This window comes from Hemitrygon akajei, unplaced genomic scaffold, assembly GCF_048418815.1.
Source record: "Hemitrygon akajei unplaced genomic scaffold, sHemAka1.3 Scf000096, whole genome shotgun sequence".
Classification (NCBI taxonomy): domain Eukaryota; kingdom Metazoa; phylum Chordata; class Chondrichthyes; order Myliobatiformes; family Dasyatidae; genus Hemitrygon; species Hemitrygon akajei.
In genome coordinates, this window is record NW_027331982.1 from 2303086 (window position 1) to 2329684 (window position 26599).

General features: G+C 41.8%; 1 protein-coding gene across 1 annotated transcript; it reads left to right on the top strand.

Annotated features, from left to right (window-relative positions):
- The first annotated feature begins 9917 nt into the window (after nt 1-9917).
- LOC140722993 (uncharacterized) lies at nt 9918-21154 on the top strand. The gene is given in 3 exon segments (XM_073037615.1): nt 9918-11236; nt 17122-17822; nt 21151-21154. Coding segments are annotated over 3 exon segments (1968 nt in total). The 5' UTR covers nt 9918-9973.
- The last annotated feature ends 5445 nt before the right edge of the window (nt 21155-26599 follow it).

Here is a 26599-nt window from a genome sequence, read left to right on the forward strand (position 1 = left end):
CCAAGATACGTATGTTCCACGACCGCTGGACTAAGTGTGTAAATGTAGGAGGGGACTATGTTGAAAAATAGATGTGCTAGATTTTCTAAAATTGACTCCTTCAACCTTAGGCCACAAACTTATCTATCACCCCTTTTATATAGGGAAAAGCAGTATAACATTAGATGATCATCACCATAAGATGAAAGTTTAAATCTTAGCCTTTGTTTTAAATTAACACTTAGTCTTTCCTGTGATTAGAAAATAGGAATCTTGGCTAAATTACCAGACATAAAGTATGGTGAGGTACAGTGCTAGCATTGTAGATTAGCAAGGATTCTACTTTGGGTTGGACTTCCAGAGCACACTTACTGGATATCCACAGGACAGTATTGTTGAAGACTAAGACAGTACTTTCAAATAGAATTGGAAAGGAAATGAGAGCTTTTACCACCTGATCATTTGCCACCTCTTCTTGTGATTCTGCTCCTAAATGTGAAGACATGGAGAAGTGAGTTTAAAATTATGCCATCGAACTGGTTGTAAGAATGGACCACACCTATTGGTCCTCATTTGCTTTATTCAGAGCCTTGTCAATAGCATGAATAACTGAATAAACATTTCATTAGAATGGGGTGGATTAAACTGAATATATAGGATCTTTAAATTATACCCCTGCCCACTTATTATTTTCGCTGGAAAAGAGATGTTGAAATTCTAAGTAATCCTGACTAAAGTGTAATATGGTTTTAAAAAAAGCTCAAGGTCAAATAAGTGTGAGACATTTGTAGAGCATTTTATAGGAAGGGATATTAAAGACATTCATCATTCATGCTGATTTTTCCTCCCAGCACTGCCGAAAATACACAAACCACCCCACCTCCCTTCAGATCTACTCCGTGCTGTGCCTGATGAACCAGCCAAGATTAGCAGTTCACCATCTGTGGGAAAAATTGAGTCCAAATACCTAATAAGTTTGAGATGTGTATATTCATCTCCCAATTTATGATGTAGGAGCATTGATATTATGCTGCTTTGTATGTAAAATATACAATCCTCTTTGTTCAAATCTTTATTAGCTAGTGAACTTACAAGTTTGCTTCAGGGAGTTAAGCAATTTAATTTTAAACAATAGCATGAATTGATAAATGTTACCAATTTTAAATAGCAAAAAGTTTATAGTATTTTTTTTCCTGGGAAAAAGACTTTGGGTCCGAAGTTTGAATAGTGTTATGATGTGACTGCATTTTTCGAAAGAAAAGAACAAAAATTGTAGTTATCCAAATGCAGAAAGGTTAATCCTACATTAAATGTGAATTGCGATTAAGAGATCCAAGATAATGTGTATTTAATAAAATAATTTAAATCAAATTATTGCTTTAAATCTACATTATACATTCAAGAATGCATTTTAGGTAGCTCAACACCTCATGCAGGTCAGTCAGGTATCTCTGCTCCCTTTAAACTTGCACGTTTCTGTTTCCCAGATGCCTTTGAAACTTACTTTGACCTTATTTTCTGAGCTTCTTTTAAACTTGCAGGTTATGTGGAACACATCATTCTATAATGTGATGTCTAAAAACAGTGATTTGGAAGTGAGGTATGATGTATTAATATGAGAACATCTAATAATACAGAAAATCTGCTCGTCCGACACCCAAGACCCAATCATGGCAGGTTCACTAAATTTTACTGTGGTTAGTCACAGGTTTGGAGGGCTGTCGCCTGAAAGTAATGATCATTAATCACCATCAATGTTACATAGTTCACACTAAAAATAAAAGCACAAGGGAGAAATCGGCCTCTGCAGCACCTTTTTTTTTAGAGTGCTCAGTGGTTCATTTGAAATCAGGTCCAGAATTTACCTGCACTTCTGATGGGAAATCTGTTGGATGTGTTTCTGACAAACATACACCCAAAAAATGTTATGAGTCAATGCACCGTGGATTGAACGCCAGCACTTTTGAACGGTGTGTTTCAGCCTATTCTGTTTCAATCTTTATGAAACGTGAAAGAATCTGAAAGGTCTAGAACTTGATAGAGGGCTAAAAGATTATGAGAGGCATAGACGGGGTGGATAGTCAGTACCTGTTTCCCAGGGCACCAATAGCAAACACCAGAGGGCATATGTATAAAATTAAGGGAGGGAAGTTTAGAGGAGACATCAGGTGTAAGTTTTTTTTACACAGAGGGTTGTGAGTGCCTGGAATGACTTGCCAGGGGTGGTGGTGGAGGCTAAAACATTAGGGGTATTTAAGAGCCTCTTGGACAGGCACATGGATGAAAGAAAAATGGAGGGTTACGGGGTAGTGTGGGTTTAGTACTATTTTTAAGGATTATATGGGTTAGCACAACATGGAGGGCTGAAGGGCCTGTACTGTGCTGTAGTGTTCTATTCTATGGCTCTAAAATCTTTTACATCACCAGTTGAGAAAATCATCTTTGTTCTACCTCCAATCACAAAGAGGAAATCTGCCAATGCTGGAAATCCAAGCTACACACACAAAGTGCTGGAGGAATTCAGCATTAGTACTCTTTTCCATAGATGCTGCCCGGCCTGCTGAGTTCCTCCAGCATTTTGTGTGTGTTGCTTGTTCTACCTCCTCTTGGTCTGGACTTTTCTACCGGTGAGAACATGTTTTGTCCCATTCTCTCTGGCTACATAATGATATCAAACACCTTTGCCCTTGGCAACAAGTAGCTTTCACATCACAAATGTGCCAGACTCCGGTGAGACAGACTACTGCCCTTCCCTTCGTATTCATTGGCATTGCATTCACCACTGTCAGTCACCTGGGGGAGGGTTCAGGAGGAATATTTAAGTATAGTACTTTTACCTCTGTGTATTGTGGTGATGCAAGAGTTGGTGGGGAATTTTCAAATTGGAAGAAGTGAGTTGATATTTGGAAATCTGAATTTTTAAAGCATCATTTAGCAAGAAAATCACAGTAGGTGGTTTGCAAAAGCTGTGGCAAGTAAATCCGTCATTAACCACTACAGACCTATTACGTAGGTTGTGTGAGAGTGCAGATGAACTCAATCAAACCCAGAGGAGATCAAAATTCTTACTGACAGTGATTTGCTTGCTGTTGAAATGAATACCTCTCTATATAAAATTCAGTTTGCACATGTTGTTCTCACTGGGTAAAAATTGTACAGCACAAGATTTTTGCACACACTGGTCATTACAAATTAGAGGGGACACTGGTGGGAAGGCGGGGAGACCTCCAGTGTCCCTGACGCCCTCACGTAGAAGGTGTATATCCAGCTGCACTTTAAGGAGTTGGAGCTGGAAATGGATGAATTCCGCATCATCCGAGAGTTGGAGGGGGTGATAGATATGACATGGTGGGTTACACCCAAGGTGCAGGACACAGGAAACTGGGTGAGAGTCAGGAAGGAGAATGAAGTTAAATAGCCACCGCAGAGTACTCCTGTTGCCATCTCATACAACAACAGGTGGACACTTTACAAACTGTTAGGGGGGATTACCTGGCAGAGGAAAGTCAAAGGGGAGATGGGGGATTTGTTAGTTAGGGGAACAGAACTAGAATGGGACTAATATCCGAGTGGCAAGGCTTGCTAGTGCTTCCCTGTGGGGTGGGTGGTTAAACTAAAGTTGCAGGAAGGATTGGAGCCAGAGTGACAGAACAGATAGTGGACAGAGTGAATTGAATTGAATTGACTTTATTACATACATCCTTCATATACACGAGTTGTAGAAATCTTTATGTTATGTCTCTGTCTAAATGTGCAATGTGAAATTTATAATAGTTTATAATAAATAGTATGTACAACAGGAAAGTCAGGATAAATAAAAGTACAATTGTATCAGCATGAATTAATCTATCAGAGGGCCTGGTGGAAGAAGCTGTCCCTGGGCCTGTTGGTCCGGGCTTTCAGGCTGTGGTACCGTTTCCCAGATGGTAGCAGCTGGAGCAGTTTGTGGTTGGGGTGACTCTGGTCCCCAATGATCCTTTTTACACAGTGGCCCTTTTTACACACCTGTTTTTGTCAATGTCCTGAATAGTGGGAAGTTCACATCTACATATGCGCTGGGCTGTCCGCACCACTCTCTGCAGAGTCCTGCAACTGAGTGAAATACAGCACCCATACCGGACAGTGATGCAGCCAGTCAGGATGCTCTCAATTGTGCCCCTGTAGAAAGTTGTTAGTATTTGGGGCCTCATCCCAAACTTCCTGAACCGCCTGCAGTGAAAGTGGTGCTGTTCTACCTTTTTCACCACACAGCCAGTATGTACAGACCAGGTGAGATCCTCGGTGTTGTGTATGCCCGGGAACTTGAAGCTGTTCACCCTCTCAACCCCAGATCCTGGGTCAGCCTGTCTCCATTTCTCCTGTAGTCTGCAGCCAGCTCCTTTGTTTTAGTGACATTGAGGGCCAGGTTGTTTTCTTGTTACCAAACAGAAGTTGTTCAGACCTCAGGGCATGAAATTATGATATTGTAGCCATTACTTGGACTTGCTTGCACCCAACAGTCTGAGGGATTTCAAGGAACAAATCTGTAGAGAGATTGTGTACTATGCCAAGAAACAAAGGTTGATAAAGTGTTACGAACCCCATAACTGGGTCACTTACCAGCAAAGTTAGAGAGGTCCGTTGAAGTCTGATGGTACTATTTTAACAGTATTTATTGGTAAAAGTACACCAACATAATATCAATGCAAACATACAGATACTATACGTCATCAATACTAGATCTAAAAGTGCGGGTATAATAATAATCAATAAGAAATAAGCTCTTTCGTTGTCTAGGGGATAATGTATTGTCCGATGGAAATATCAAAGGTCATTTAGTTCATGCAGGCTGCAGCCTTTGGTTGGAGTCAAGAGAGGGATTTTTGAAACTTGCCAGCTTTTCCTTTTTATGATGTCGATCCTTCCAGAGTTCCGTTGGTGTTGGTTTCTCCTTTTAGCTAAAGCCGTTCTTCCGTGGTAAGGCCCACCAATTCCTTGGCAAATGGAAAAGGACGCACGCGGGCCCCCCACTGGCTGTCACTATTAAACGCTGTCACGGGATTTCTTAGCGTGTCTCCTGGTGAGTCTAAAGGGGTTGTTCCCCAGACCATCTTTTATCCTTACTCACGGGGTCTCAGATATCAATCAGGTTGGGATGATGCAATCCCTCAACCAGCCCACTCTGGTCATCCCCTGAGGGCTTCAATGAATAGTACAGTACTCAATACACAATTCTGTCTCCAAGAGACAATGGCCAATATCCGTGGCTTTGTATCGCCGAGGCCAGGACACATTCCAAATGTCTCTCTCTCATTTCCTGGGTCCCCAGACCCGAATTAATAGCGATCTTGCGATTCTCGAAAAGGAGGGGGTTACTTTGTACCCTTTGGCTCCTCAGAGTTGTGGCACGTTCATAACAAAAGTGAGTGATTTTAACTTTCCATTTATTGACTGGACTCCCGTGCTGTAAAAGGACTAGATGGGGTAGAGTTTGTCAAATCTACCTTAATCAGTACGTAAAATTCCCGATGTAGAAGTGTGCAGTAAGCTATTGGGAAGTGATCTAGTGCTAGTGACAGAAATTAGTGTATGGGAACACTTTGTATCTACTGATCATGAGATTCCAAGTAAATACAGAAAAACAGGGGCCTGGACCTCTTTCAAGATTCTAAATTGGAGAAAGGCCAATTTTTATGATATTTGCAAGGATTTGACAAGTGTGGATTGGGACAGGCTGTTTTTTAGCAAAGGAGTACTTGGTAAGTGGGAGTTCTTCAGAAGTGAAATTTTAAGGATGTAGAGTCTGTATGTGTCTGACAAAATAAAGTTGAATGGTAACTAGTGCAAGGAATCTTGGTTTTCAACTGTAAAGGGGATTTCATCTTTTTCTTTGTTACTGTGTATGTAATCAAAATGGCTTCATTGTTTTGTTAAAAGTAGGAATGTTTCTTTGTTGCGAGAGAGTGCTGGAAGCTTGTTTGGGTTAAAATTTACTGATAACGAGAATTGTATTCCTTTGTAAACCAATTGGGATTAATGTTGTTTTGCTTCTGAGTCTGTAAGCTATTGTTGGCGGGCTTTTGGGGAAATCGGCGCGAGGGGGTGAAAGAGAGAGGACGCGATGCTGTAAACGAGGTGAGGAACGGACCCCAAGTGGGGGGGGGGTCCGAGGCCAGGAGGTACCCCGAGGAGAGGAGATGAAGCTAGATGTGCTTGGTGGACCACTTCGGGTGGTCCTAAGCTGCGGGTCGAGGAGTTCGGAGGGGATCGTATGGTGGCCAGAAGACTTCAGTAATTGAGCTCCAACGGTTGTGCAGGAAGTGGTTTGGACTTTGATAAGTTTGGCGCCTTTTTATTTTTTTTCCTTCATATATATTGTATTGTTATTAATAACTTAGTTTTAGTAACCTTTATAAATTGTACTCATTTAATCGCATATGGTGTACTGTCTGTTTATGGCGAGGCGGGGACATCACACAGCATCCACACATGCTGATTACCCAGTTTGGCGGGGCCGAAGGCTGCTCCCCCTAGAAGAGAACAAGCTGAGCGAGCCTGAGGCGACCCAGGGGGTTGCACAACAGATACTGAGGCCCTGGATATCTCATTCCTCTAAATGCCATGGACTGTTGGGTGCAACCAAAACTCATTAATGACAACCATTTCATAATTCCACTCCCAAACTCATCTGACTTTCCTTTAGTTGTCTTCTGTTGGATTCTAAAAGGTCTTTTGCTCTTTTGTTTGCCCTCTCCTCAGCTTTTATGTTGGTTTTGGATTCTCATTTAACCCACAGTTGTGCCCTGCTGCCTTTCCAATGCTTCCACATCTTTGGGATGTATCGATCACTCAGCTCTTGAATTGCTCCCAGAAACTCCAGCCATTGCTGCTCCATTGTCACTCCTACCTTTTCCCTTCCAAACAAGTTTGGCCAGCTTCTCTGTCACAGAAACATGGAGAAGTTCAGTGGAGAAACAGGCTATTTGGCCCATTTTGTCAATGCCACAAAAACATTTAAGCTCTCTAATGCAACTACCTGCACCGGGATCATCACCCTCCATACCCCTACCATCCAGGTACCTGTCAAACTTCTCTTAATGGTGAAATCGAGCTCATATTCACCACTAGTGCTGACATCTCATTCTACACTCTCACGACCATTTCAGCAAAGAGCTTTTCCAAATGTTCCCATTAAATTTTCACCATCCCCACTTACCCATGACCTCTGGTTGTCATCCCACCCAACCTCAGTGGAAAAAGCAGCTTGCATTTACCCTATCTATACCCTCATAATTTTGTTTACTTCTAACAAATCCTCAAAGCAATGTATAATTTCCTTGTTTATGTTTAGAGCCTTTTTTAGGTTTAGAAAATGATGAGGGGTATTGATCGTGTGGATAGCCAGAGGTTTTTTTCCCAGCGTTGAAATGGCTAACAGGAGGGGGCGTAGTTTTAAGGTGCTTGGAAATAGATACCGAGGGGATGTCAGGGGTAAGTTTTTTTACACAGAGAGTGGTGGGTGTGTGTAATGCACTGCTAGCGGTGGTTGTCGAGGCGGATACAACAGGGTTTCTTAACATTCTCTTCGATAGGTACATGGAGCTCAGAAAAATAGAGGGCTATGCACTAGGGAAACTCCAGGCAGTTTCTAGAGTAAGTTACATAGTCGGCACAGCACTGTGGGCCAAAGAGTCTGTAATGTGCTATAGATTTCTATGATTCTATGAAATTCAAGGGAAATTTCCAAACCCACGGAGTGGTGACTAGCAGAGAATAGTGAGAAAGTTACTGGAACGTATGTGCAGGAACCGGAAATATAAGTATTTGGATCGATGTGGACTTATTAAGTATAGACAGCATGGCTTTGTGCATGGTAGGTCATGTCTAACCAGTCTTAGAGAGTCTCTCGAGGAAGTTATCAGGAAAGTGGATGAAGACAAGGCAGTGGATGTTGTCTACATGGACGTTAGCAAGGCACTTGACAAAGTCTCATATGGGAGTTTGGTCAACAAGGTTCAGTCACTCAGCATTCAAGATGAGATAGTAAATTGGATGAGACACTGTCTTTGGGAGAAGCCAGAGTGTGGTAGCAGATGGTTGCCTCTCTGACTGGAACCTGTGACTAGTGGTTGCCACAGGGATCAGTGCTGGATCTGTTGTTGTTTGTCATCTATATCAGTAATCTGGATGATACTGTGGTTAACTGGATCAGCAAATTTGTGGATGACACCAATACTGGTGGTGTAGTGGACAGTGAGGAAGACTATCATGGCTTGCAGTGTGATCTGGACCAGCTGGCAAAATGGTTTGGGAAATGGAAAATGGAATTTAATGCAGACCAGTTTGAGTTGTTGCACTTTGGTATGACCTACCAAGGGAGGTCTTTCACAGTGACTGGTCGGGCACGGAGGAGTGTTGTAGAAGAAAGGGACCTGGGAATACAAGTCCTTAATTCACTGAAAGTGGTTTCACAGTTAGATAGTGATGGAAAAAAAGATTTTAGCCCATTGGCCTTCATGAACCAAATACTGACAATAGATGGATGTTAAGTTGACTTGTAAAAGACATTGGTGAGGCCTAATTTGGAGTATTCTGTGCAGTTTTGGTCACAAACCTACAGGAAAGATGTAAAAGAGGTTCAGAGATTTTAGAGAAAATTCACAAGGATGTTGCCAAGTTTGGAGGACTTGGGTTATAAGGAAGGATCGAACGGGTCAGGACTTTATTACTTGGAATTTAGAAGATCGAGGGGAGATTTGTTTGTGATAAGAGAGGCATGGATAGTGTAAATGCAAGCTGGCTTTTTCCACTGAGATGGGGAGGGACTATAACCAGTGGCCAGGGGTTACAGTGAAAGGTGAAATGCTAAGGGGAGCATGAGGGGAAACTTCTTCACACAGACAGTCGTCTGGGTGTGGAATGAGCAGCCAGCACAAGTGGTGCATGCGAGCTCGATTTCAACATTTAAGTGGTTCGTGTAGGTACCTGAATGGTAGGGGTATGGGAGTGGTCAATTTAAATAGTTCAGCACATACTAGTTGGCCCAAAGGGCCTGTTTCTGTGTTGTAATTTTCTATGACTGTGACAAGAACCTAAAATAATACAAAAATTCACTCTAAGTCCTTTTAACAGCTGCGGACCAACAATTCACCTCAACAGGAATTTTTTATATGGCGTTAAAACTGTGGCACTTTAAGTTAATAATACATAAAAGAAGATCCCAGCTGCACGTCAAGAGACTATTTGTGTGAGACTGTTTCAGTTACTGTGGGGCGAGGAACCCGTGCAGCTCAGTAGGAACAGGGAATAATACCAATGGAGAGAGTCAAACTGAGCCAAAGCACAGATTGGTGATGGCAGAAATGCCCCATTCTTAACAGAGACAGGAAGAGCATCAGGGAATTGATGGTCATTCCAGATACCAGCACTCTGCCCAGTCAGGAGATGATTTCTCTTCCAACTTGTGTTGAACCTCACTGTAACAGTGTGACACCAGATCAAACCTTGGCAACTCATGTAATCTCATCTGAAATGTTGCCCTAAACCCATTGATGGATTTTGTAAATATTTTCACAGGTTAAAAACGAGAAGGAATTTGTCTCCAGGAATCTCAAACACGGCACACAAGTTTTGCTGTCTCTGTCTAGATATTTAAGAAGTGGAGCAAGCTACCTACCTACTTCCAAGTGACATCTCCTCTTCACTCGATCATCCTTCCTGCTCAGACTGTGGGGAGGGATTCACTCGGTCATCTGACCGAATAGCAAGCCTGTCATTTTACACAGGAGAAAGGCCATTTACCTGCTCAGACAGTGGAAATATATTCACTCGGTCATCTCAACTGAAGGTACATCAGCAAGTTCACACTGGGCAAGGCCATTCACTTTTTCTGTTTGTGAGAAAGGATTCAATTGGTCTTCCTACCTGCGGACACGCCGTCAGTTCACACCACACCGAGCAGAGGTTGTTCATCTGTTGAATTTCAGGGAAAGGATTCACTCAGTCATCTGACCTAATGGCTCACCAGCCAGTTCACACCGGGGAGCGGCCGTACACCTGCTCAGTCTGTGAGAAGAGATTCACTCACTCTTCCACCCTATGGAAACACCAGCTAGTTCACACTGGGGAGAAGCAATTCACCTGCTCAGAATGTGGGAAGAGATTCACTCAGTCATCCAACCTACTGGTACATCAGCGAGTTCACACTGGGGAGAAGCCGTTCATCTGCTCAGAATGTGGGAAGGGATTCACTCAGTCATCCACCCTACAGAGTCATCAGAGAGTTCACACTGGGGAGAAGCCGTTCACCTGCTCAGAATGTGGGAAACGATTCACTCGGTCATTCCAACTACTTGAACACCTGCGAGTTCACACTGGGGAGAGGCCATTCACCTGCTCAGAATGTGGGAAAGGATTCACTCAGTTATCCACCCTACAGAGACATCAGCGGGTTCACACTGGGGAGAAGCCGTTCACCTGCTCAGAATGTGGGAAAGGATTCACTCAGTCATCCCACCTACAGAGTCATCAGCGAGTTCACACTGGGGAGAAGCCGTTCACCTGCTTAGACTGTGGGAAGAGATTCACTGATTCATCCAACCTACAGAGGCATCGGCAATTTCACACTGGGGAGAAGCCGTTCACCTGCTCAGTCTGTGGGAAGGGATTCACTCATTTATCCAACCAACAAAATCATCAGCGAGTTCACACTGGGGAAAAGCCGTTCACCTGCTCAGACTGCAGGAAGAGATTCACTCATTCATCCACCCTACAGAGTCATCAGCGACTTCACACTGGGGAGAGGCCATTCACCTGCTCAGTCTGTGGGAAGGGATTCACTCAGTTATCCAACCTACAGAGTCATCAGCGAGTTCACACTGGGGAGAAGCCATTCACCTGCTCAGTCTGTGGGAAGGGATTCACTCAGTTATCCAACCTACAGAGTCATCAGCGAGTTCACACTGGGGAGAAGCCATTCACCTGCTCAGTCTGTGGGAAGGGATTCACTCAGTTATCCAACCTACAAAATCATCAGCGAGTTCACACTGGGGAGAAGCCGTTCACCTGCTCAGAATGTGGGAATCGATTCACTCAGTTATCCCACCTACTTGAACACCTGCGAGTTCACACTGGGGAGTAGCCGTTCAGCTGCTCAGAATGTGGGAAGGGATTCACTCGGTCATCCCACCTACTTGAACACCTGCGAGTTCACACTGGGGAGAAGCCATTCACCTGCTCAGAATGTGGTAAGAGATTCACTCAGAGGTCTGAAGATGGCGCTCATGGAGTAAACCGCTTCTAGGCTTTGCTCCAAACCTTTTACATCTTTTTAACCTACAAACACCCCTTAAAGGATCTTTTTATACTTATTCTAAAGGGGTCCAAACATACAGAATTTTTCTTTTTAACTATTTGAATTATTCTCAACTTGCTGAAATGTCTAGAGCAAAAGAATCAAAACAGACGAAAGAACCGATAACTTTAGAATCAATTGTGAAGCTTATAGAAGACAAATTTGAAGAACTGGAGAGAAAAATAACCGTAAACTTTTTTCGGTTTGATGAGCGTTTGAAACTAGTTGAAGAAAAGCTCCAGACATTTTCACTGGAATCACAAAAACAACAAGCAAGTATTTTGGCTCTTGAAGAAGCCGCTCGCAAGAAAGATCGTATAATTGAAAAAATACAAGAAGAGCAAACTTCGACTTCTCAACAGATGGATCGTTATAAAGTTAAAATTACTGATTTGGAAAATCGCTCTCGAAGACAAAATCTTCGATTAATTGGGATTCTGGAAAAATTTGAGAGCGGTGATCTTACCGTTTTTTTCTCTAAATTTCTAATGGATGTCTTGGGTCCAGAGGTACTGGACTCTCCCCCGGTAATCGATGGGGCACACTGTGTCTCCCGTTTTCGGTCGTATTCAAGTTTGAAACCACGACATGTAATTCTTCGGATCCATTACCCTCATACCAAAGAAAGTTTGATTCGGGCGGCTCGAAAAAAAGGGATGATCAGCTATCAAGAGTTCAAATTTCGCATTCTGGAAGATTATAGCCCTGAAGTCTTAAGGGCGAGAATGGCTTTTAGATCGGTTATGTCGAAATTTCACCAGAAAGGCTGCAAGCAAGCGCTGTTATTTCCAGCACACTTGAAAGTCACTCTTGATGACGGAACTTTTCGGCTGTTTAAATCTCCAGCGGATGCTCAAAATTTCCTGGAACAATGACATTCTATCGGGCTGACTAATGTAATTTAGCCTATAGATTTGGATCTGTTACAGAATGATGTTTGGGTTTTTTTTGGGTATGGCTTACATGTATTTCTTATTTCTTTTTGCTCGGTTCATTTGGACTATTATTTTTCCATATTATTAATCTATTAGCATTGAAAATAACTTATTAGGGTTTTTTTTCTCCTTTTTCCTTTTCTTTTTAAGCTGATATACGCTTTTTTATACTCTTAATATTTAAATATTAAGATTTTTTTAAAAAAATAAAATGTCGTTTCTTCTTCCCGGCAGACTTCAGTGCTTGGAACATCATATCTGTTTAGATGTGTTTGAAAATTTTAAACTTTCATTTAAAATACCAAACAAGTATTAGTCATCTATGGGTTTTATCGTTTTAATTCTTTTTTAACCCTTTTGTTTCTATACATTTATAATACTAATTTTATATTTTAACTTTTGTTATACCAACCCTCTCTTATAATGTGGGTTGTTTGTATTTTTTTTTAACTTTGTTGCGTCTGAGTTGCCGTCTTGAGACACGGGGGTAATTTTAGTATTAGATTGCTTGCTTGCCTCTTTTTGGCTTTTTTTCTGGGGTTTTGAGGGTGGAGGGAGGGGGAGTTTTCTTTCTTTTTTTTTTGCTTGCTTTCTGCTTAGTTTTATTTCATGGGCTTATATGAAACTACAAAAATGGTCGCAGTGCCGTGACTTCTGGTTTCTCCTTGAACTTACTTCCTTCTTCCGGGTTCATCAGTTCACTTTTTTTTCAAACTTATGTGTTAATTGTAATAAATATTGTCAATATGGATAGGACTATTAACTTTGTTTCTTGGAATACTAATGGTTTAAATCATCCGATCAAACGGAAAAAAACATTCAAAGTATTCCATAGAATGAATGCTAATGTTATTTTTGTACAAGAGACTCATGTAAGGAAGGTGGATAGTCAATGGTTGTTTAGGTTTTGGAAGGGCCAACAGTATCACTCAAATTCGCAAGCCAAAGTGAGAGGTGTTTCTATTTTTATAGATTCATCAACTTCTTTTATACATCATGAAACAATTTCAGATCCGCAAGGTAGATTTTTGCTTATTACTGGTCTACTTTTTAATCAAAAGGTTGTTTTAGTTAATGTTTATGCTCCAAATACTGATTGTCCTGAATTTTTTAAATGTTTATTTACATCCTTTCCTAATTTGAATCAATATAGATTAATAATGGGTGGGGATTTTAACTGTTGTTTAAACCCTTTGATGGATAGATCCAAGCCCACCCAAACTCTTCCGAATAAATCGGCTTCTCTTATTAACTCTTTTATGATTGATTCAGCTATTTGTGAAATTTGGCGCTTTTTACACCCTAACGACAAAGAGTTTTCATACTTTTCCCATGTTTACCATAATTAGTCAAGAATTGATTACTTTTTCATTGATCACCATTTACTTACAGATGTTATGGATTGTAAATATGACTCTATTACCATATCTGATCATGCACCTTTGAAGTTATCTATTAAGATGACGGATTCATATATTAATACTAAAGGTTGGAGGTTTAATCCTGTTTTATTGCAGGATCCTGAATTTGTCAACTTTATTAAACAGCAAATTGATTTGTTTTTCACAACAAATTTTACAGCAGAGATCTCTAGTGGAACTTTGTGGGATACTTTTAAGGCATATATTCGTGGACAGATTATTTCATATTCTGCTGGAGTTAGGAAACGAACTAATTCTAAAATATTAATACTAGTTGATAAAATTAAAGCAATTGACAAGATTTATTCAATGACCCCTAGTAAAGAACTTTATAAAGAAAGAGTGGAACTTCAAATGGAGCATAGCTTACTATTATCCTTCTCGATTGAAAGTCAGTTAATTAAATCAAAAGCCCAATTCTATATATATGGAGATAAGTCTGGTAAATTACTAGCTAATCAATTGAAAATTGTTTCAGATAAACGACAGATTACTAGGATTCGTAAACAAGATGGTACTTTGACGATCGATCACAAAGAGATAAATAAAGCCTTTCAAGATTTTTATAATTCCTTATATCAATCAGAATGTACTAAGGACTCTTCTATAATAAATTAATTTTTAAGGAAATTGAATATTCCAAAAGTAACTGTTGAGGATAGTGTATTTTTGGATACACCTATTATGGAGTCTGAAATAGAAAAGGCTATTTTTCAATGAATTCTTGTAAAGCTTCTGGTCCAGATGGTTTTTCTACAGAATTTTTTAAATCTTTTTCTTCCATACTTTCTCCTTGGCTTTGTAAAATTTTTAAAGATGCATTAAGTATAGGTAAACTACCACAATCTTTTTATGAAGCTTCTATTTCTTTAATTCTTAAAAAAGATAAAGACCCTACTGAATGCGCATCCTATCGGCCTATATCCTTGTTGAATACAGATTTTAAGATTTTTAGTAAAATTTTGGCTATTAGATTAGAAAATATATTACCTCGAATTATTTCTGAAGATCAGACTGGATTTATTAAAAATCGCTATTCATCTTTTAACATTAGAAAATTAATTAATATTATTTATACCTCTTCATCTAAAATACCAGAATGTGTCATTTCTTTAGATGCCGAAAAAGCATTTGATAGAGTCGAATGGCAATATTTATTTAATACAATGCAACATTTTAATTTTAGTTCAAAATTTATATCATGGATTAAATTAATATACCATAAACCCCTAGCTTCGGTTTTTACCAATAATCAAAGATCACCTTTTTTTCAGCTATTTTGTGGTACAAGGCAAGGTTGTCCTTTAAGTCCTTTATTATTTGACATTGCTTTAGAACCCTTGGCTATAGCTATTCGTGAATCACCCAATATTTTCGGTATTACCCATGGGGAGATGATGTATAAGGTATCATTATATGCGGATGACTTGTTATTATATATATCTGACCCTGAAAGATCTATTCCGGCTATTTCTTCTTTGCTCGCTCAATTTAGTAACTTTTCTGGTTATAAATTGAATTTTAATAAGAGTGAACTATTTCCATTAAATATGCAATTTCCAATTTATAATCATGTACCATATAGAATTGTTACAGATTATTTTACTTATTTAGGTATTAAAATTGCTAAAAAAACATAAAGATTTATTTAAAATTAATTTTCTACCTTTAATCGATCAAATTAAGCAATTTGCTAATAGGTGGTCTCCATTATCTTTGTCTTTGGTAGGCAGAGTTAATGCCATTAAGATGATGATACTACCTAAATTTTTATATTTATTTCAAGCATTACCAATTTTTATTCCTAAATCTTTTTTTTTGATATGGTTGACTCTAAAATATCTTCTTATTTGTGGCAGAACAAAAATCCTAGACTAGGCAAAAAATATTTACAGAAGCCTAAGAAGGAGGGCGGCTTGGCTCTACCAAACTTAAGATTTTACTATTGGGCAGTTAACATACGGTATTTAATATTCTGGACACAAGAATCGACTACAGCTGCTTGCCCACAATGGGTAAATTTGGAATGTAAATCTGTGCAAGATTTTTCATTGATCTCAATCTTAGGATCTTCACTTCCTTTTTCGTTATTTAAAATGAATAAACAGATAACTAATCCCATAGTCAAGTATACATTACGAATTTGGTTTCAATTTCGTAAATTTTTTGGCTTGAATAAGTTTATGCTCTCATGTCCTATAATATCTAACTACTTCTTTCGGCTTTCATCTATAGATCAAGCTTTTCTATTATGGAAAACAAAAGGTATAACATGTTTTCGTGATCTGTTTTTGGATGATAACATTATGTCCTTTGAACAGCTATCTAATAAATATAATTTACCTAAAACCCATTTTTTTAAATATTTGCAAGTCAGAAATTTTCTGTATAATGAATTAAAGTCTTTTTTGAAAGAATGTCCATTGGACATTACAGAAAGAATTTTAGCCCTCAATCCTTGTCAAAAGGGTTTAGTAGCTATCATTTATAATATGATTATGAGTGTACAGCCAGATGTATCAGAAAAAATTAAGTAGGAATGGCAAGAAGAATTGCATTGTCCTATATCTACTGAGCAATGGGAAAAATTTTTATCATTGGTAAATTCATCCTCTATTTGTGCTAAACATGCCCCAATACAATTTAAGGTTGTACATAGAGCTCACATGTCTAAAGATAAACTTGCTCGATTTTATTCTTATGTTAATTCAACTTGTGACAGATGTCATTCTGATGTTGCTTCATTGACTCATATGTTTTGGTCTTGTCCTTGTTTACAAAATTATTGGAAAGATATTTTTAATATTATTTCAAGAGTTTTAAATATCAATTTCCAACCGCATCCTTTTACTGCAATTTTTGGTTTACCAATGATAGATAATAATTATCTATCCGCTTCATCTCAACGATTGATTGCATTTGTTACATTAATGGCTAGAAGATCTATTTTACTGAATTGGAAAGAAATTAACCCTCCAACTGTATTTCAGTGGTTTTCTCAAACTATTTCTTGTCTGAGTTTAGAAAAAATTAGAAGTGTGGCTTTTGATTCTTCAGTTAAATTTGAGGAAACTTGGAGACCATTTTCATATGAGTTAAATGGTCTGATCCTAAACCTTACTGTTATTATCCTTAATTATTTGGATGGAGGTTCGGAGTTATCGGCACTACTGTATGTATTTAACATTATGCAATTGCCCATGTTGGTTAGTTTTTTAAAAAGTTTTCTTTTAGTTTTTTTGGTTTTTTTTTTTCTCTTTTTCGATTCTTTTACATTAATACTATGAGTTTGGGAGGCTTTATGTATTGATTATTACATATCTGATTGTCTATTTAAACTATTAATTATGTACTCTCAAACGTTTTGTATTCATATTTCACTTATGCTTTTCTTAAAATTAATAAAAAGATTTAAAAAGAAAGAAAGAGATTCACTCAGTTATCCAACCTACAGAGTCATCAGCGAGTACACACTGGAGAGAAGCCGTTCACCTGCTCAGTCTGTGGGAAGAGATTCATTGATTCAACCAGCCTACAGAAACATCAGCGAGTTCACACTGGGGAGAAGCCGTTCACCTGCTCAGAACGTGGAAAACGATTCACTCAGTCATCCCACCTAGTTGAACACCTGCGAGTTCACACTGGGGAGAAGCCGTTCACCTGCTCAGAATGTGGGAAGGGATTCACTCAGTTATCCAACCTACAGAGACATCAGCGAGTTCACACTGGGGAGAAGCCGTTCACCTGCTCAGTCTGTGGGAAGAGATTCATTGATTCAACCAGCCTACAGAAACATCAGCGAGTTCACACTGGGGAGAAGCCGTTCACCTGCTCAGAACGTGGAAAACGATTCACTCAGTCATCCCACCTACTTGAACACCTGCGAGTTCACACTGGGGAGAAGCCGTTCACCTGCTCAGAATGTGGGAAGGGATTCACTCAGTTATCCAACCTACAGAGACATCAGCGAGTTCACACTGGGGAGAAGCCGTTCACCTGCTCTGAATGTGGGATGGGATTCACTCAGTTATCGAAGCTACAGAGTCATCAGCGAGTTCACACTGGGGAGAGGCCGTTCACCTGCTCAGTCTGTGGGAAGGGATTCACTCGGTCATCCAACCTACAGAGACATCAGCGAGTTCACACCGGGGAGAAGCCTTTCACCTGCTCAGTCTGTGGGAAAGGATTCACTCAGTCATCCCAACTACTGGCACACCAGTCAGTTCACACTGGGGAGTAGCCATTGTTATGAATCCCTAGGTTTTGTTTGCATTGGACTGTCATTTTAAGAGAGAGCGATAAGGCGAATCAGTCTGACTTGCAGCTTGTTTAGTTTTCTTTCTTTTTCAATCTTTTTATTAAGTTTTTCAAAAGCAATTCATAATGTTCTTAGTAGTACAAAGGGAGTGGGATTACATTGTTGGCAATTAACATATGAAAAAAAACTATAAATATCACCAATATAATTGACCTCCCAAACCCCTAATAATACCAAAATAGAAAGAAAAGGGAAAAGAAAACAAATTGAAATCAAACAAAAACTAAACTAAACCAAACTGAAACTAAACAAAACAAAGCTGGGCTATTCAATTATGTCAAATAAAATCATTAATGTCGTCAACTCCGCTCCTCTACTCAAATCAATGGATAAAGTAAACGAATCAGAAGAAGTCAAATTACATTCTATGGAAGTGTTGAATAAAAGGCCTCCAAGTTTCTTCAAATTTAACCAGGGGGTCAAATGTACCACTTCTAATTTTTTCTAAATTTAAACAAGATATTGTTTGGGAAATCCACTGAGCTGTAGTTGGAGGATTCGTCTCTTTCCCGTTCAATAGAATAGATCTTGTAGCCGTTAAGATAGCAAATGCAATCACCCGCCAAGCTGCAGAGGACAAATCAATCCAAAAATTGCAGTAATAGGATGAGGTTGTAAACCTATGTGTGAAATTTAGAGAATATCTCAACAATATTTTTTCATAATTGTTCCAATAGAGAGCAAGACCAAAACATACGAGTTAGAGAAGCGACCTCAGAACTACATCTATCACAGATCGGATTTATATAAGAATAAAATTGGGCTACCTTATCCTCAGATATATGTGCCCTATGTACCACTTTAAATTGAATCAACGTATGTTTGGCACAAATAAAAGAACAATTAACTAATTGTAATGTTTTTTCCCCATTTCTTTATAGGTACGGAGAGTTGAAGTTCCTTCTCCCATCCATTTTTAATTTTCTCAGATATATCTGGCTGTATATTCATAATCATACCGTAAATGATTGCTATTAAACCCTTTTGATAAGGATTTAAGCCTTTTTTCCCATAACAGTTGGATATGAAAGCAGAAAGGTCGGTAACATCGTATTTAAAAAATGTCTGATCTGTAAGGATCTAAAACATGTTGCTTTTGGGCAAATTATATTTAATAGACAACTGTTCAAAAGACATGAAACAGTTATCCAAAATTAAATTACAAACACATATTATACCCTTCATTTTCCAAGCCATAAAGGTTTGATCCATGACAGAGGGTTAAAAGAAAAAATTAGATATAATAGGATTTGATATAAAAAAATTATTCAAGCCAAGGAATTTACGAAATTGAAACCATATTCATAATGTATGTTTAATTGTAGGGTTAACCATTTGTTTATTCAATTTAGAGAGAACCAAGGGAAGTGAGCTCCCTAAGATGGAAGCCAATGAAAATCCTTGTGCCGAATTGTGTTCAAGATTAACCCAATGAAGACTAACATTCAAATCCACTTCTTACGTCCAAAATATTAAATATCGAATATTAATTGCCCTGTAATAAAACCTTAAATTTGGCACTGCCAAGCCACCATTCTTTTTGGATTTCTACAAATATTTTTTACTTAGCCTAGGATTTTTATTGTGCCATTTTTTAGATGAAATTTTAGTCAATAGTATCAAAAAAGGTTTTAAGAGAAATGATTGGTACTGCTGGGAAAATATATAAAATTTTAGGTAAAATAATCATTTTATAGCATTAATTTGGCCAATCAATGACATAGACAATAAGGACCATCTAGTAAACAATAGTTTGACCTGATCAATTAAAGGTAAAAGATTAACATTAAATAAATCCTTGTGTTTTTTTTTAGTAATTTTAACACCTAGATAAGTAAAATAATCCGTAACTAATCTAAATGGTAAATGTCTATAGATTGGAACTGACAAATTTAAAGGGAAAAGTTCACTCTTATTAAGATTCAGTTTGTAACCAGAACAGTTACTAAACTGAGCGAGCAGGATATAAAAGCAGGATTGGATTTGTCAGGATTCGAAATATATAATAACAAATCATCTGCATATAATGATAACTTGTGTACCACATTCCCGCGAGAAATGCCAAATATGGAAGGAGAGTCACGAATAGCAATAGCTAAAGATTCCAGGGCAATGTCAAATAGCAATGGGCGAAGAGGATAACCTTGCCTAGTGCAGCCAAATAACCGAAAACAAAATCTTATATTATTGGTAAGTACCGAAGCCATAGGGGCATAATATATCAATTTAACCCAAGATATAAATTACAAACTAAAATTAAATTTCTCAAGCGTGGTAATTATGTATGGCCGTTCAACTCTATCGAATGCTTTCTCGGCATCCAATGAGATGACTCATTCTGGAATTCTAGATGAGGGAGTATAAACAATATTCATCAATCTCCTAATATTAAAGGACAAATAGCGTTTTTTAATAAATCTGGTCTGATCGACCGAGATACTTTGAGGCAATACATTCTCCAATCTAGTAGCCACCATTTCCGCCTCCTGTTCAGGGGTGCTGCATTTACCTGATGTGCAGGTTCGAGATTCCCACACGTGGGACCTCGGGGAATTGCACAGACGCGAAGAGGCCCGGGGGGGGTGGGGCGTTCCTCAGTCTGGGACTCCAGTGTCCCGGGGTTTGCATTTTTCCGGAGAGAATCCTTTTGCTCCCTTTGCAGAGGACGGTGCATTCGGCGGTCTGGCCGATATAATGATGTTAAATTGACAGATCCCTCAGCAGTGACGCTGGATCTGCAGCGTTCTCGGTCACGGCCCTGCAGTGCGATTTGATAATCATCAGTTCCCCGATGCAGAGTGACGGTGAGAAACGGGACTGATTATTCAACCAGTCACTTGTTGTCGCCAGTCAGTTGAATCGGAGGCAACTTATTTATTCCTGCACGTTGGCAGCTCACACATTGTTTAATTTACATTTGTCATGATGGAATCAATAAACCGCTGTAACTTCCTGTTCTGGTGCCGGACGAGTTTTATTTGAGGTTTCTGCTGCCCCCCGCACCCTGTGCACTGCAACAGTGGGTCGGAGCTCCTCACACTGACACAGTAGCGTCTCAGCTCCAGGCTGAGGGGGGTCGGACCGGCTGAGCCTGGGTGCCCAGTATCTCATCTCCACCAAAGCCCCTTACTTGCTAAATGACCCTCTCCTGCCCCCCGCTGACAGTTAAAATCGATGAGATTCCACCCTGCAAACGGTTAATATCAACCGTGAGTACACTGAGGTCCCAAGTACGAGAGGGATGGGGGATGAAATATCGGCGTCAGACACGGAGTGAAGCTCTCTCCACAACGTCCCATAACACACTCCCGGGGTCAGACACAGAGAGAAGCTCCCTCCACACCGTCCCATCACACACTCCCGGGGTCAGACACAGAGAGAAGCTCCCTCCACACCGTCCCATCACCCACTCCTGGGGTCAGACACAGAGTGGAGCTGTTCTGATAGCGCTGGGTGAAATCGAGAAAAAACTGCTTTATGAAGGTCGTGAGTTACTTGGAGTTGGTTTGAAACGTCTCTTGGACATCTGAGTGAGAGCGGCTGGGTTAGTGTGAAAGCTTCGTTTGGAGTTTTTCTGCCAGTTTGGACTGGGTTCGTTGACGGTTGGGAACAGCGTAGCTCCCAGCTGTGGCCGCTGGCAACTCGCTGGGAAGCCGGGTCGCTCCAAAAACCGGAGACAAACGCTGTCGTTCCCCCACTGACATCGGGACAACCTCCTTCCATCTTTATCGTCGTGACTCTCGTTTGGTGCAGGCGCCGAAGCATCGTTTGAGACGTCTCGACCTCTCACGGCCTGGAAGTTCTGCAGGACTAACGGAGCCTTTCCTGGCGTTGGAATTTCTGGCACTGAGCCAGCAAGGTACTGTCGAGTACAAACTTTTCCCGCCAGTTACTCAACTCGCTCCAGGACTTTATAAGCAGCACCACCACCGTATCATTCTCGATTCGGACACAGAAGCAAGATGCCGGACCGGTCTACAGGGAGTCGCAGCCCTTCGGGGAGTTATGCAAAGGCGGCTGCCTCTCCAACCTCGGACAACGCCCTGTTTCGGTCGGTGAAAGTGGAACGCGGGGTGCAATATATTTTGCGTCCTTGAACTACCCTGGAAAAGTGCGCGGAGGCTATGGAGGACTTGTTGGGGAGAGATGGTGTTTTGGCCACTGAGAAAGAGTTCGGGAAGGCAGTGTTTTATCTGAGGAATGATGAGTTGGTGCATTGGGCTATCTATCTATCTATCTATCTATCTATCTATCTATCTATCAGTAGAGGGATCACGGTGGAGAACATCTTTTTACAGATGGAGCTGGTGACAGCTCCCACACAACGCATCGTCCTCGGTCACGTACAGCCTTTCATCCCCAACGAGGACCTGCTTCCTGCACTAGCACGCTTGGGGCAAGTATGGTCAGAAATAACTGCCATCAGGCACAAATTCAGGAGACGTACCCTCCGTATAGTAATCTCTTTCCGGCGACAGGTATTCATGCAGCTGGAAAAGGGGGACGAAGTTGAGGGCCGGTTTACTGTCCGGCACGAGGGGGTAGATTATCAGGTGTATTGGAGCTCTGAGCGTCCACGGTGCCATGCGTGCGGGCAGGTGGGGCACTTTCGGAGGGACTGTCCTAGTACCCGAAACCCTAGGGAGTCCACTTCGGGAACTACTGCCCCTGCTAGCTCTGCCCCGATCCCATTCCTGCTCCTACACCTGTGCCGGCCCCTGACCCTGTCTCTACCCCTGTCCCTATTCCTACCCCTGTGCCGGCCCCTGCTCCTGCCCCTGTGGATCAGGCGGCTGATCCTGAGGCTACGTGCAGGGGGGTTCAGGCGAGGGACGGGGCGGAGCCTGTGCGGGGAAGGAAAGTGAGGAAGAAATCCAAACACATGAAGAAGTCGGCCCCCGAGACCGCAGAGCTCACGCTCATTTAGGAGATCTAGGCCTCATATGGAGCCAGTGATCATTAATGGAGAATGTGTGGAGCAGGTTAAGACCTACAAGTATCTGGGAGTACAGTTAGACGAGAAGCTAGACTGGACTGCCAACACAGATGCCTTGTGCAGGAAGGCACAGAGTCGACTGTACTTCCTTAGAAGGTTGGCGTCATTCAATGTCTGTAGTGAGATGCTGAAGATGTTCTATAGGTCAGTTGTGGAGAGCGCCCTCTTCTTTGTGGTGGCGTGTTGGGGAGGAAGCATTAAGAAGAGGGACGCCTCACGTCTTAATAAGCTGGTAAGGAAGGCGGGCTCTGTCGTGGGCAAAGTACTGGAGAGTTTAACATCGGTAGCAGAGTGAAGGGCGCTGAGTAGGCTACGGTCAATTATAGAAAACCCTGAACATCCTCTACATAGCACCATCCAGAGACAGAGAAGCAGTTTCAGCGACAGGTTACTATCGATGCAATGCTCCTCAGACAGGATGAAGAGGTCAATACTCCCCAATGCCATTAGGCTTTACAATTCAACCGCCAGGAGTAAGATATGTTAAGTGCCGGGGTTGATTGTATTTAATGTATTTAAGTAAACTACTTAAGAACTGTTTAAAAGCTATTATTAATGCTTTTTGAGATAGTGATTTAGATGCACATCATATTTTTTACTGAGTTAAGTATTGTATGTAATGAGTTTTGCTACAACAAGTGTATGGGACATTGGAAAAAATGTTGAATTTCCCCATGGGGATGAATAAAGTATCTATCTATCTATCTATAACTGAGCATTTTTGCTTTCTTTCTGGATAGTGCGCCTGAGGGCGCCTCCGCTCTCAGTGGGAAGGGTTCTGGTGCTGAGGCCCAGTCTGCTCCCGACATGAAGCTCACTGTATCTGGTCTCAATTTGAATGGTAGCTGGGGTTCTCTCCGAAGATAAAACACTCTCGCAGTCTTCAGCGATGGGAGATATACGGTGAGTTTCCTGTAGGGAACCCATACCATCCCGGGGGACGAGTCCGCTTGGCCCCTGGAGTGGCAGGGAGGGGTATACATGAGCCACCTCAGCTCCAGCTCTAGCGGGGTGGCGATCCTGTTGGTCTCGACCTTCCAGCCGGAAATGGTAAAAGCTCAGGATGTCGAGCCCGGCCGCCTGCTCCATCTGGCTGTGCGCCTGGATGGTGAACCTCTGCATTTCATCAACGTGTATGCCCTGAGGGGCGGGGTGATGCAGACGCGCCTACTCCCTATTCCGTCAGCTGTCCACTCTACTGAGCTCCCTGGATCCTGGGGGTGGGGACTTCAAATGTACCTTCGAGGTGGAGAACCTCTGCAATCTGCAGCGCGACACAGCGTCGGCAAAGAAGCGAAAGGAGTTAGTCGGCCCCTTTGACTTGGTGGACGCCTGGCGGGATCTACATCCTGACTCTGGAGCCTTCTCGAGAAGGTCTAGAGGGGGAGATTCCCGAATAGACCGCCTCTGTGTCTCTCAAGCGTACAGCTCCCCCGCGACGGCAAACTGCATGCGGCAAATGTCGTCCTCGAACCATCACCTTGTGTGGATGGAATTTGTCCCCGGCACTCTGAGGCGTCGTGGCATCAGCGCCGGACTCCGGAGCGAAGGGTCCCGAGTTCAAAGCAAGCCGGCTCCCTTGCACGCTTTCCATCCGTGCTGGGTTGAGCGTCGAGCTGGCAACTCGACCTCGTAAAAATAAAACTGGAGAATGCTACAGAAACGCCATGAGCAATCACCGGAAAGATCGGAGCAAAAAGCTTGTCATGACGGCGCCCGATGACTCCACCAGGAGTTAAGGACATTCTTCTTCTTCTTCTTCTCTGAGCTGGGATCCAGGCACTGGCACTGTAAGAACCAGCTGCTGGAGGAAAGCCGACTCCGAGCGTTCTTGGTCGCCTGGAGGGAAAGGTCGCCGGGAGTACACTGAGACTGAGCGGTTTGAGAGAACATTGCTTGACCTAGAGTATCGGAGGGAGTCGTGACAGTCACGTGACAGCACTGCTCACTACCTGGTCGAAAGGCACGTCACCTGCCAATCAAGGTTTGACCCCTCCTCGCCCATCAATGCGCTGTTACGGACCCGCAGGTTTCGTTCACTGTGGACTGTCACTTTAACAGAGCGCTTCAGTGAGGCAGGACTATGATGTTGTTCACTGACCGACTCGCAGCTTGTTTACCTTTAAAACAAGGACACAGACAGTCACGGTCAGGAGTCGGAAGAAGAGAGAGAGAGAGAGAGGAGCGAACCTGGAAAAGGCAGCAGTTCCAGCTTGTCGAAGCTGGGGATTTGGAACTCTGCTACACCCACAAGGGTGGGGTGATCATCGATCCGGTACACATCGGATGTGTGGCTGTCACTCCGTACAATCCAAAGGAGTGGATTTGGGAATGTCCTTTGGTACCACTCGAAGTTACCCCTTGCCTGGGTGTGTGATGTGGTAACCCCTTGAAGACGGCATCCCTGTGACAGATCACTCTGGTGGTAATCCGTGTGTGGATTTGGAACGGCTCGACGGAGGATCTTCCACCACTGATATTTATTAATTACCACCGTGGAACCCGTGAAATTCCCCGTAATTGCTTTTTCTCTCTACGTTTTACCTCTCATTATCATCGCTGTGTGTATGTTATGCTGTGCTTGCCAAACCATTCAGAGCACGTCTGCCTTTCTTTAGCTCTGTATAGACACATACAAATAGTTAAGTGTAAGACTTCCATTAAGATATATTACTTTCCTTCTCACTCTGTTACATGTAATGCTTGGCGAGTGGCGTGGATCCGAGGGGTAGACTGTATTGGAGGGGGTCGTGACTGTCACGTGACAACGCTACCCACTACCTGGTCGGAAGGCACGCCACCTGCCAAATACACACCTCACCACTGGCCCCTTTAATTAGCCTTGGACTTGGCCTCGAGCAATTGGCCTTTGTAATCGGCTTAACTCTGCTGGCACGGAGCCTTTGGCCCCTCTGTAGATTACCTGCGCTGGACCCTCCATCCCTGTGCACTATAAAGGGTGCCACGTGTGCTTTCCCTTTGCCATCTTCAAGGGACCACCCTGCTTCACTCCAGGCTGAGAACCGTGGAACGGCGCTGGAGGAATTGTTAGTGAGTTGTGCGTTGAATAAGATGGGAGCGTTGATTACTGTCTTTAATAACACAGAGCTGTGCCTGCACAGGGTCAAGGGCTGGCGGATATCGTATAGAATTTTCCCTTGTGTGTTTGCGGGTGTGCGCGCGTGTATTTTGTTCCCAGGCGATTTCCCAACGTTCGTTAGTAATTGTCCGTGTGTGTTTTATTGCCGAACCGACTTTCCCCACGACTGCTGTAAATTGTGCGCATGTGCCTGTTGCTTCTGTTGCCGTTTTCCCACGTTTGCCTTTTGTAAATAAAATCATTTTCTGTCCAAAGTCCTTGCTTCTGAGACATATCGAATCTGTTTCCCCACTTACAACATTTGCTCAGCCAATTTACATTTTTCTACGTTCATGCAATATGGGTGTTGTTTAATCGGTTTGGCTTGACCAATATCTGTGTCATGTACTGAGACCGTGGTTTGCTTGGGAACATCGGGAAATAAATCTTTAAACTTCAGAATTAATTCCTTCAGCTGTTGTTGTTGCTTTGGCTGCAGATGAGACAACTTGTTATCAATGTTTTCTGGAACAACCGAG